This window comes from Clytia hemisphaerica, unplaced genomic scaffold (genome assembly GCF_902728285.1).
Source record: "Clytia hemisphaerica strain Z4C2 unplaced genomic scaffold, Clytia hemisphaerica genome assembly, whole genome shotgun sequence".
NCBI classification, from domain to species: domain Eukaryota; kingdom Metazoa; phylum Cnidaria; class Hydrozoa; order Leptothecata; family Clytiidae; genus Clytia; species Clytia hemisphaerica.
The window spans coordinates 1-13,663 of record NW_027103443.1 but is presented as its reverse complement, the minus strand read 5'-3'; the positions used below and the strand labels follow the sequence as shown (position 1 = coordinate 13,663).

The window sequence follows — 13,663 nt, the reverse complement described above, 5'->3', positions numbered from 1 at the left end:
GAATCTCTCCAGCGAAAATGAAAGTTATAGCAGTATTCTACAAGATCTTCATTTTTTTCTTCTTCATTTTCATCTTCATTTTTGGAATTTTTTTAAAGATTTTTTTATTTTAAATTGTTCCACTCACTAATATCTTTCCATTGATACCAAATTTATAAAGATTGAAGAATTCCTTCAAAAGTTATAGGTAAAAGAAAAAAGAGTGCACACTTATCGTGAATAGACTTTAATTGGTAATTTAATGTAATGGAGATAACGCGTTTTCGGAAAAAAATTATTAAATCGTTTTTTATTTCATTATATTATTTTATAATTGTTGATATCCAAAACCAACTAAATCAAACAAGAGCTTGTAAAAACTCCAGCTTGACCCAACATGGAGAGGTCTTTGAAAGTGTTGAAGGATGAAAACAAAGTCAAACATATGCTAATCCAAAGTGATTTCATCTCGCCCAATGATAATGTTTTCATTTTAAAATGCATTATGTAATAAAAAATCCAAGTTGAAAAACTATCTGAAACTAACTGAAAAACTTCTATTAAAAAGTTTATATTCACTAAAGTCACGTCATTAAATCAACATTAAACTGTCATTAAATTTTTTATGAAGATGATGTGAACGAGATATTCTTCGCCGCCTTCAAAATAAATAACAAATTCAGGGCCGAATCGTACGGAGAATGTTTAATCGCCTTTTATTCATACGCAGAACTTTCCTGCAAAGTTTCTTCAAGGTTCCCTTCGATTATTTTTTCTCTTCCAATTTTCGTTTCCTTGCTTTATCTTGTTCACGTCGTGTTTTTGTGACTTCTTTGGCCTGGAATAAATACACAAGGAAGTAAATAATTTGATAAATTTTATGCACGCTGCAAAAGAAAAAAAGTTTGATATTCAATCTTACCGAACCTGCAAAATGATTTTTGAAGGGAAAAAAATAGAAAATGGCATTGACTTGACTGTATTGGTAGGAAAAATAATGTTTAAAATTTGATGAAAATTATCACCTTATCAACAAGGGGTACGAGTTGTTGCTTCTTAGCCAGTATCCTTAACAACTCCATGATGAAGGGTAGATAGTTGTGCTTTCTTCTGACGTTTTCAGTCTGTAACAAAAGAAAGGCTTTAAACTAAACACAATAGCCTTAAATAGTAAGTTATTTTCTTGAAGCTTCTACGTTTGGCTTATTTCGCCCTTTTAATTTTAAAAGAATAATCATCTTTTTTTATAATTGGTTCTAAAGTATATTCACGATAAGTGTGCACTAAATTTAGCTTTGCTTATTATTTCTCAACCAATGCTTCAATCTGGCCATTCTCAGCGCTGGACCCTTAGCAACTCTGTTGCTTATAAAAAATGTGTGCATACCTTGTATCTTTGTAATTTTTCCTTTTCTCTTTCCAACATCGAATGACATCTGGAAATCTCATCATCGATTATTTTGATTTGGTCAGTTTCCATACCCTATAAAAGGAACAAGTGATACTTTTATGGACCTACCTGGTTATCAAAACTGAACATTAAAACAATGAAAAACATAAGACATAACTGGTCAAAATAAAAAATATTGACCCTATTTTTGGGCATTTTTAGGCCGTAGAAATTTTTTTCGAAAAAGGAACTTTTTCATATTAGCACACTGTAATTTTACATCTTTGAACAAAAAATTAGGAAAAACTAATGAACAGATTTTTCACAAAGTCCAAAAAAACCTATTTTTGGGCTCAAAATTTTTTTTCCCGAAAATTGAGCGTCAAAATTATGACGAAATAAAGTAGGATTTTTTATTACAAGTTTGAAATGCAGGAGGCAACGAAGCTCACTTCAAAGACACAAAAGAAGATAGACGTCCAGTATTTTATATGTTCATGGTATCACTTTAAAAGAACAGTTGCACATAAATCCATAATGCCAAACTCACAATTGCCTCACAAGACCAAAAGAATTTCAAATCTAATAGAACTCCTATAAATATTTTCAAAACTTGAATATTATCTAGGGTCATCACAGTAGCGTGGTGACAGGGGAGTAGCCCGGGGTCCACTTAAAGCTTTTTTATAGACTGGATGGCGCGATTAAGTGGCCCGGTAGTATATTGTAATATGCTTTTGCCTAGGCGGACTGTAAAACAGTCCGCCAGATTTTAGTTGTTTTTGGAAGGTAAAAACAGTATGAAGCAATGTTTTTATTTGAGAATAAGGGATTGCAAATCTATTCATCGTGTTTGTTTCTCATTTTTGATTATATTTTTCAACTCCAAGTAGTTTTATTGTTATTTAGATTTTTAACATTTTTTTTTCAAAATGGCGACCTCGCCAAATGCTCCTAGTCTACATCACTGGACTCAGCGTCATAACAAATTATCAAAAAGCAAAGTTCAGCCAAAAGTAGACTCTAGTCTAAGGGGAGAGTAGCTACCACCTCAGCGGCCGATTTTTTTTTTTTTGGGGGGGGGGGGGCAGTGGAGGGCGCTAAAAGACAAGGGTTGGAAAAAGGCGTATCTCATTACTAATTTTGGCACCCCTTTGCTTTTACACTTTAGAATTAGCAGTTTTCAGCCAAAAAGAGAAAAAAATACCCAAAAGTTTTCTTGCTCCCTTCGTTCGCGTAATTTTTACAAAGGTATTTTTTCGCTGGGTATCTATGGAGTCAGTCAAAAATAACATCATCTGTTACTCTCAAGTCTCAAAATAATTCATTCAATCTAAAACTGACTTTGATTTCATCCCCACTTGAAATTCAATGTTTAAAATTGCACCCCAAAGCCATCCACACTGGATTTTTTAACCTTGGAACAATATAATTTCTATGCTCATTGGGTTTTTTTCCCCACTGAAGAAGAAAGCTCCAACGGGGCTGTGAGACAGGGGTGTGTATTGTTGTGAAATGTTTCATACCGATTGCATTAATGAATCTTTCTGTGTTTTAAGCTCGTTGATTTGTTTTGAATATAGGTCTTGGCGATCTGATACGACAGCCATCAAATTGAAATGAATTTCTTCTGCAGAGTAACTGAAATAAATCAAAGGTCATGAAAAAGACTTGCACTTCGGTTTTGACTGCAACATTCTAATTTTCATACCAGAAAATAACTTTTTAAAAGTGCCTCATTATTTTCAAATTTTCCAAAGAAAGCGTAACCCAAGCACTTAATTTTTAAAATCAAGGTAAAAGAGAAAATATAATCCACATGAATTTGACTTTTGATTTTTTGACTTTTTGATTTTGGGTGACAAAGGGTAGCAATTATTTGGAATCGAGTATATTAGTATTTATTTATGAGTATTTATCTTACCGTTGCATTCGTCTTTCAATAATAGGTTTTATATTTTCAAGCCATTTATCGTATGTTGACGCACCTGAAAAATTAATGGAAAATGTTTCTCTTAACTACTTTAATGGGATAAATTTTCGCGGGGATTAAATTTCGCGGTTGAGCTCATCCGCGAAATTTTAAGATTTCGCGGGGATTAATTTTCGCGGATGGCACTATTGGGGGGCATTATTTTCTCGATTTTGTGACTTTTACTGTCAAATCATGCATATTGGTTGTTGAAATACACATTATTTGCGCCTCTTTGATGCAAGTAACAATTCAAATAGTATTTATTTGACATATTTTGAGTTTTGTTTAGAAATATTTCGCGGATGGGCCTTTTTCAAATTTCCAACGGGACTTATTTTCGCGGATGACACCCAAATCCGCGAAAATTAATCCCCGCGAAAATTTATCCCATTAAAGTAGAGCATTATCAACCATGCATTTCGCAAACTTCCGCCACCTAACAAGGAAATGCTTTGTTTTTAATGAATTGTGACAATTTTGACGTCAAAATTTTGAGGTCATTCAACAAAACATTTGATTGACCTTCGATTTTACAGTTATATACACTAAAATTTAAGTTAAGCATGGTATGCAGAGGGGTTCTAGGTCCCCCCAGAAAAGTTAGCCCCCCCCCTAAAAATTAGGTACCCCCTGACATAAAACCTCTCAGCCGCGATCAACAGATAAAATAAAGTTGGACTAAAACAATGAATCTGTGGATTGAAAGCAGAAAAAGATTACTCCCAATTTTAAACAAAGCCAGCCCCCAGATCTTTCACATGCAATTGTAGGTCCCCCCAGCAATATAGGTACCCCCTAAAAAATTAAATTTTGCCAGCCCCCAGCCAGAATATGGTAAAAAATAAATTAGGTCCCCCCTAATCTCTGGGGGGGGGGGTTCATACCATGTTAAGTCTAGTGTAAAATTTAAAAAAATGAATCGCCAAAACATTCTTATCTGTAAACTCCCAAAATTTTTGACAAACCTGTAAACTTACTTTTGACGCAGCTGGTAGATAATTCTATTTGATTTTATTTTATAAAATATTTTATTCTATAAAATTCTTAAGTGACCTTAATGAGACCAACTGGTGTTGCCTCACAGAATTTCATAAAAGAAGCATCTACATACCCAGATCGATTGGACCTTCTTTTAGACCGTCCAACTCATACATACGTCCATTGATGGGAAGATAAGCGACAAAATGATACGAATCTTTATCCTCATCTTGTACAGTTTGGTCAAATTCAAACATTTGTTGTCTGCACAAAAAAAATAAACGAAAAAAGAATGAAAAATCTACAGTAGCAGTGCTGCAAATAACGGCCGGTGACTGGTAATTAACGGTCATTTTGTAGTTTCTACTAACCGGCCAATCTGAAGTTCAATCTTTCATTTTGTCCGGTTAAAATTTAAAGACTAGAGGCTTAGATGAATACTTACATGGCTTGGCAGCAGGTTTTAGGTGCCCCCTAACATTTAGGTAACCCCTGGTTGCCAAATATTTTATATGACCCCTAAGCAGTATAGACTTAAACTCGTATATCAAGATCACGGGATTTCGAGTATGGGCTGATCTTACTTTCGTTTTGAGTGGTTTCATTTTCGATTTCAAGCCAGCCTCTTATTAACTGGGTGCTTGCCCATAGTTACAGTGGTTTGTGCAAAAAACTAAACATAGAAAATTTTCCAAATCCCCCATTTCGATTAATGCAATGAAAAATGAAACTTTTCTATGTTTCACTTTTTTGCACCTATTCTTCAAAATGAAAATATTTAAGATTTTAAGTCCTTCTTTTATTCAATGATTTTTTACGGCACCTTGCTGACAATCTAACTCTCGCATCAAAATCCCGCTTTCTTCAGTAAATTGAAGATGAGAAAAAACCTAAGGCACGGATCACGGATTGAAACAAATATATGAAGGGTGGGATTTTACAGCCGCCCGCCGTGCAAGGCACTGAAAGGCCACGGGTGCCAAAAAGAAGGGCCGTTTGAAATGCCGCAACCTCATTGGTGGAAATTTGATAAACAGCTGCGAAGGAGCGCTGAGAAGCAGTCAGTAGAAGAGACCACTTTCGTTTTTGTTGCTGATTTCTATAAAAACTTCTCTCAGGGATTACTTGTCAATGTACATGTGTTGTGTCAACTTATCAGCGCAGCATTGTATTGTTGTAAAGGAAAAGATAAAAGAGGTAAGACTAGCCTAGTTTCTAATCCTGATATAGGAGTTTAAGTTTAGACTGCTAAGCCAATGACACGTCAAATCTTTTCGTTGAAAATCCTTTTCAAACAATCGAACAAATACAGCAGTCAGTTTAGCTTATTGCTAAATAGAATAAATGCCCTAAGAAATAAGAGATAAGCTAAGTACTGAATAATGCCAGATTATCAAGGTCCCTTGCCAGACAGATTTTTTATCTAAGTAAATGCAACAGGATTAAAGAATTTTTACAGATCAGTGCTGTAGGAAACATTTTTATATTAGGGGGACTGAAGTTTAGTGACACCGCAAGGGCCAACCATGGTTTGGCCACCGAGGCGCGAGGGGGAAAGTTTTGAAAATTTTGAGCTCTAGATTGCTTGAAAATGCACTCAAAACACGCACTTATAAGACAATTATGACAAATTAAAAAAGAAAAACTTTGCATTTTGCAAAATAACCATTTTGAAAAAATTATTGGAGGCATAGCCCCCCCCCCCCCAGTTGCTACGGCACTGCAGATAATAAATTAGATACCAAATTGTCAGTTTTTGAGCATTGCTTAGATTAAAATATAAGATAAGAAAGTGCCAACCTATGGTCTGGTAGGCTGCTTATAATTCAATCACCAAACATAGAATCTAGCCCCCAGGTCCATCTGAAAAAATTTAGGTGACCCCTAACATGGTTAGTCCCCCCTAGCCACAGGCTAAAATCAGGTACCAATTGCTGCTTGACCTTTTAGCCCCCCCCCTCAGGCCAGGGGGAGGGTTCCAGCCATGACTTAATAACGTTTCTTAAAAGAGGAATAGATTTTGAATTAATACATGTGTTTAGCCAATCTAAAGGTCATTTCAGACTTTTCTAATGCTCAAATTATTTTCGTGGCACTCAAAAAATTACAGGCCAACTGAAATTTCCTTATTTGCAGCACTGGTAGACTCTCGCTTATTCGAACTTTCTGTAATTCGAACATATTCTCAGTCCCCGTGTCAAGGAGAAACCCTCTTAAAATACTTGCTATAATTCAAATCTCTCTGTAATTCGAACAAATAACATTCCCCTGTTCGAGTTCGAATTAGCGAGAGTCAACTGTATTGAAACTAAGATGGGTCGAAATGACCTCTTAATTGGATTTGCAGTGTTGGTGGTTGGGAAGGGTGAGGGATATCACTTCCTAAAAGATAACATAAATTCCTGGATGCACAACAAGGTCTGTGGGACCTTATTATGTTTAAGGAGCTTCAAAAGGTTTATTGGTTGACTTTGACTGTGAATGGTAGATATTATATTTCTGAATGTGGACGCAACACAAAACTGTTAGATTCTACAAAACAATTGTGTTTTTCACATACCTAGCGAAACTGTTGTGGACTTGTTTGATAACGTCAGAATTCGACAAACTCAATCCTTTAAGCTGAAATATATCGAGGTGATGTTTAAATATGTCAAAGGGAAAATTAAAGAAAATAAAAAAGCTTTCCCTGAAATGTACATATTCTTATCATGTCCTAGTAATATTCCTGTTTCGCTAAAATCAAAATTTGAAATAAAAATTGTGAAAAATTAACATTTAATAAAGCTGAGCAAAAGATATTTTCCAAAAATTTCTTAAAATGTAATTTGTTAAAAAGTTTTCCTTGTTTAACGGCAAGATACTGAAATCAACATCAAACACCTACATACTTACTGCTGGATCAAATTGTTTTGAAAATTCTTTGAAAGAGCTTAGGTTATCTCCAAGTTGAACATCTTTATGTGAGAGGTTGAGTAGAATGCTAATGATAGCTTGCGTTGCACAAGCATTGTTGATGACCTTTAATGGAATTAAACAGTGAAACTATCTATAACCCTTGAAAACCGTGTTTTTCAGCCAGAAACAGCTATCTTGTCCAGTTTTTGCGCTTTTTGAAGCTCAATATCTCGAGTTGGGTACTGAAATCACCTATACTTGCAATATATCTCTAATCTTAATTTTTTGAGAGCTTTCCAAAAATATACAACAGGTCTCCGTTTTCTCTAAAACTTTGAGCTAAAATTTTCATTAATTTTTAACCCTATGATTTTTGCCTGAGACCGTCATATTTGTCCGGAAATCACACCAAAGTGTCCGAAAAAAAATTGGAAACATTGTAATTTCGATTTCCATACCCCTTAGCTTTCCAAAAATGTATAACAAGTGTTTTGATAAAAACAATCGAGCGATTTTACAAAATGCCCTCTACTACTATCTAAATTCCATTTACCTTTATAAGCAATAGTAGTTTACATACATGAGCAGAGTTCAAAGGTATTGGAGGATCAAAGAAATTTGCCAATAAAAAGAATGTGTGATATCTATTTACCTGTTTAGCAAAGAAGATTTCATCAAGACGACTATCTTGTACCAGTGAACCATCACTCTCTTCCCCAGATCTCCATTTGAACAAAAAGATCAAGCCATGTACTGGACTAGAAGAAATTACCCATTGAATTCAAACCATCGAAAAGTAAAGAAAAGATAAAAACTCCAAGCTTTCTAAATTGCACTAACTTAAACTTGAGACTTCATAAATGAGTAAATTGGATGGTCAAATTTACATTTTGAAGAAAAAATAATAAGATATAAAAGCACCTCAAATCTTGCAACGAGTCAAGCGACCACAGTTCCTCTACTTGCAAACCTTTACATCCTAAAAATAGAATAAGGTTTGTACTATTGATTTGTTTTCCAGCATTGCCTTTAAGTGGATAAAATAAGTGATGTTCTTATGGACTTACCTGTCTAGTCAATGGAAAAAGAAATGTAAAAATAAACAAGTGATACTTTTATAGACCTACCTGGTTACGCATTTAACACATATATAATTGATATCTACATAAGCGTGACCATGAAACAATCATTCAGAACACAAATAGTGACGATCTATTAAAATTAGTCGTTTGTTTCTTATAAAAAAATGTTTAGAAACCAAAATTTCATGCTCTTGAAATATTCTTTCATATTCAAGACTTCGAGAGCAAAAAACATATCTCATCAAAAAATTCAGTAATTTCAAGAACGTTGATGTATGCTTATTAATAGTGATTCTTATAGATAAAGATGCGTTTTTTGAGCTGAAAAATTCTTATTTTACAAAAATCTGCTTGAGCCATCTTTTACCTACTTTCATGCAAAAAGTCAGAAAAAACAATGATCCAATATGTCACAAAGTCCAAAAAAAATTTTTTTAGCCGTTTTTTAGCTGAAATTTACCCCTAAGTTTGTTTTTTCGAAAATCGGGCTCCGTCATATTCGAGGGTTTATAGTTATGCATCTTTGCTCAAAAATTCATAAAGAATGAAAGAGCCAATCTCGAGAAGAGCTAATACCTAAGTAATTGATAATGTGCTTATAAAAGAATATCGAATTTGGCCTATTTTCCTACAAAAACACGCCAAGCAACCAAAATTTCATGTCTAAACACACATATTTTGTAAAAGTAAGCCCTCTTGAGCAAAAAAACATCTATCTCATAAAAAAATTGAGTAATTTGACTAAGAACATTGGTGTATGCTTATTAATAGTGATTCTTATAGATAAACATGCATTTTTTGAGCCAACAAATTTTTTTTGCAAAAATCTGCTTAAGCCATCTTTTACCTACGATGGTACCCTACTTCCATGCAAAAAATCAGAAAAAATTAACGACCTAATTTTTCAAGTCCAAAAAACCTGTTTTTTTGCCGTTTTTGGCCCAAATTTGCCCAAAAAAATTATCGGGCTCCGTCACATTCGAGGGTTTATAGTTATGCATCTTTGTGCAAAAAATCAGAAAAAACTAATGAGCCAATCATGAGGAAAGCTAATAACGAACGAACGAACGAACGAACGAACGAACGAACGAACGAACGAACGAACGAACGAACGAACGAACGAACGAACGAACGAACGAACGAACGAACGAACGAACGAACGAACGAACGAACGAACGAACGAACGAACGAACGAACGAACAAAGGTTAATTTATAGGACCTCCACCGGGGTAGGTCCAACAAGAAATCAGAAAAAACTAAAGAGAAAATTAAAGAAAATCCCTTTTTTGGCACATTTCAGTCAAATTGAATAGACGATATCGGCTTTCCGAATTCTCCCCGAATGATTACCCATGATGCATTGCGCAAAAAAATTCACAGACGATATCGACTTTCCGTGATTTTTTTGCACAATGCATCATGGGTAATCATTTGGGGAGAATTCGGAAAGCCGATATCGTCTATTATATACTGTTTTTGAGCCATTTTTTCTAAGACTCTAAGAGTTGAGATTTTTATCAAATATCCCTTTAATGAGAAAAGAAGATCCTGAAAATTTCAGCTTCATATCTCAAGCGGTTCTCAAGATATGGGGTTTTGAAAATCTGTAAGGTGCAAAATCCAATAATAAACAATTTCTTTTCTTTTTTTGAAAAATGATCCTACACGATTTGACTATTATCTCTTTATTCCATGAAGCTATTACTTTCAAATAAAAAATATATTGACAATGAATGGGTAAGCTTTCTAGAAATCCAAACATGAATTGCATAGTTTTACCAAAAAATAGCACTTTAGGATCAGAAACAGTCAAAAACCAGCTTTTTCCAATTTTCATCGAGTTACAAATGTTTTTTTTTCTGCTGAAATGGATTTTCTTTTCATTTGGGGTTTCTTAGGCTACGTCATATCTTCCTTCGTTTCGAGCGTAAAACTCCTACTCTTCGGGCTATGAGCACTGCTCTTGTTTTGAATATTGAAATTCTCCAGATAAATCGCATGCGCAATGAGGTTTTAATGAAACAATAGAGAGTTTCGAAACCTAAGCCAATCAGCTGTGTTTTAAACATTCTTTTATTTAAAATCTCTATTGATAAACATCTTTTGTGAATGTTGTCTATTATGTTTAAACCTATTAATAAGCAATTCCCGGTGGGGGTCACTAGTGGCCGCCTATAGCAGTGCCTATAGACCAAGAGTAAGGCCTAAAAGCCTGGATCTGTCTATTGTGTAGACTAGGGTTTCTCCTTTCAGAAAAACTTTTTCTTTACTTATAACTTTTTGTTCCTCCATTTCCAGAGGCCCCTTGAAAATGGGTCCTACCAACTTTTTTGACTCATTTCAACCTTTTCCAAGCTACTTCAAAAACAAAAATAAAACAAATAATGCAATATCTTCTTTTTTCAAAAAATGATACATCTTTCGTTATTTTCATAAATATATATACTAAATATCTTACAAATACTTTTAGCAACTCCAGAAGATTTTTCAAATTTTAATTTTTTTTTTCAAAACCTATCTTATCTTGTAGAGCTTTGAAAGACATTGCATTGTTTTATTTTTGTTTTTGAAGAAAATAGCTTGGAAAAGGTTGAAATGAGCCAGAAGAGGTGGTAGGACCCATTTTCAAGGGGCCTCTGGAAATGGAGGAACAAAAAGTTATAAGTAAAGAATAAGTTTTTCTGAAAGGAACCCCAAATCAAAAGAAAATCTGTTTCGGCAGAAATAAAAACTTTTTTTGGGACATTCCCATGCTAAAGAAGCAAAAAATTGAAAAAAACTACATGAAAATGAAAGAACTGGAATTAGTGTGATTTTTGAACAGACCATTTCGCCTTTCCATCCGCCATCTTGAATTGTATGCAAAAATACAGGAACGAAAAAGCAGTGCTTGGATTTAATTGGAAAGTATGCAAAACATATGCAAGTTTACACAAAGATTTAAAAGACCAGAAAAGACAACAAAGCATCTTATAAAGAAATATTATAATCATTAGAACAATAAAAGATGGAATTTCTTAACCCAAAAAGAAATATTTACAGAACAACAAAAGCCTTTTAGAAATTTATTGTTAAAGACACTGCATATTCTGTTTTCATGCCATTAAAAAATTCCACCAAGAGGGAGTACATACATCAAACTTTCAAAACACGCAAACTCAAATCAGTAATTATGACGTCACACATTCAGCAGGTTCACATCAATGTTTTGATTTAATCCTTTGGTGGTTCTATTCCCAGGAGAATAATTTGCCGTCAGCCGAATAAGGATTATTTTTGTACCTTCGCCGGTGATTTTTCCCACTTTAGTTTATGTCTAATGTTATGGTTTTTTGAAGTGCTTGTTCTAAAGAGTTGAGTGAATTTGATTATTTCTAGTTTTCAAAAGAAGCAAATTTAATCTTTCTTCTACAAGATTACACTTTAATATAATGTCAATTATGCATGTAAGTTTTATATTAAAATACTTTCTTTTTGCATATGTTTTGCATACTTTCGAAGGGAATTTCACCACGGTAATTCCACTACCATAATTTTTGCATACAATTCAATATGGCGGATGGAAAGGGGAAAAGGTCTATTCCTCACCCTTTTTCTGATAAACATACAAAGTTTCTGCCTTCAACTATTTGTTCCTCCATTTCCAGAAACATTTGTTCATCAACAATAGCAACTATTTTTTCTCCCACGGAATTCAAATTCTTAAATGTTGCAAAAATGTTCTGCAATTTACCAATTTCCCGTCTAGCCCGTGTCCACAGTGTTATATACCGCTGGAAAGCTAAGGTCACGGGCTTTCTTTTAGTAAAAACCGGAACGCTTAAGCATACAAGGGTTTGCATCATAGCTTCGCACTTCGCAAAATGTGAAGTGAGTTTTAGATTTAGCGACCCAAAAAGATTTTGTAGCTCAAAAATGCGAAGTTAAAAAATTAGAAAAACACATGTTTTGCTACTTCTTTCATTTATTTATTATCTATTGCTTTATCAACTTGCCACTTCACTACTTTATTCATTCGTTTATCTTTTGCTTTATCAACTCACTCCTTCGCTACTTTATTTACTTGTTTGTCTATTGCTTTATCAACTTGCCACTTTGCAACTTTATTCACTTGTTTATCTATTGCTTTATCAACTCACTACTTTGCTACTTTATTCATTCGTTTATCTATTGCTTTATCTACTTGCCACTTCGCTACTTTATTCATTCGTTTATCTATTGCTTTATCTACTCACTCCTTCGCTACTTTATTCACTTGTCTATCTATTGCTTTATCTACTCGCTACTTTGCAACTTTATTCACTGGTTTATCTATTGCTTTATCTACTCGCCCCTTCGCTTCTTTATTCGTTTGTTTATCTATTGCTTTATATACTCGCTAACGCAACTTTATTCACTCGTTTATCTATTGCTTTATCTACTCGCCACTTCGCTACTTTTTTCATTTGTTCATCTATTGCTTTATATACTCGCTACCGCAACTTTCTTCATTCGTTTATCTGCTTTACTCGCTACTTCAAAACTTCAATTTTCTTTGCTTTGTCTATAATTTCTTACTTCAAGTTGTCTTACTTCGCTTTTCTCGAGAAATGCATTGAAGATACTTTCGCATTTTCTTCTAAACAACATTGCAAAATAATGAAAATGCTTCGCAAACAGTGAAAAGAATTCGCCTGCGGTACTCCTTTTTTACCTCGCTTTGCTCGAAAAAAAAGCGAAGCTCTTAAAGTTTATAATTCGAACCCTGATACATAGAAAAAAAGTTAGAAGGGTTCAAAGTTCACGGAAAAATGAAACATTTGGTTTGACGTCAATGAATGTTGCATGACTTCTAGAGTCGCTATCAAATGACTGACCAATCAAAGCAACAAAATTTCAAAACAAATGAACTACAGTACGCAGATTCGCTCGCAGCTCTACTCTACCATTTTTGCTTTGATTTAACTTTGTATTTTAAGGACCAGACAGGTCATTCATTTGAGGGCTATGCATGTTAGCCTCCACTGATGCAAGTTACCCAACTTCACGGTGTAGATGCTTTGAGTAAGCAGAGGTGCCAACTCTCACGCATTCCACGCAATTTTTCAAAAGTTTGATTTCTCAAGCATTTTTGACATTTGAAAAAACTTTTCCCTGATTTTCCGATTTTCGGGAAAAGTTTCCCCAATTTTCTGATTTTCGGAAAAGAACTTCCCAGATTTCCGTTTTTTTCCAAGTGAACTGTTGTGAGTGGGAATCGAATCTTGGTCGCTTCCCTGGTAAATCAACTCGGGTTCAATTTCGGGTGTATCAGGTTCACCCGACCTTACCTGAAATTGCTATTTTTGGAAGTCCGGTTCGTTTCCAGTAAATCGGGTTAA

The 13,663-nt window shown here is 34.3% G+C and overlaps 1 protein-coding gene across 1 annotated transcript; it reads right to left on the bottom strand.

Moving 5' to 3' along the window:
• Window positions 1-425: 425 nt before the first annotated feature.
• Window positions 426-8,274, bottom strand: LOC136798159 (ubiquitin carboxyl-terminal hydrolase isozyme L5-like; the record flags this gene model as incomplete). The annotated part of the gene is made up of 10 exons (XM_067054740.1): window positions 426-817; window positions 1,005-1,103; window positions 1,367-1,462; window positions 2,896-3,010; window positions 3,294-3,357; window positions 4,456-4,586; window positions 6,883-6,944; window positions 7,218-7,343; window positions 7,873-7,978; window positions 8,142-8,274. Coding segments are annotated over 10 exons (1,004 nt in total), but the record flags the coding sequence as incomplete, so codon positions are not given.
• Between the last annotated feature and the right edge of the window lie 5,389 nt (window positions 8,275-13,663).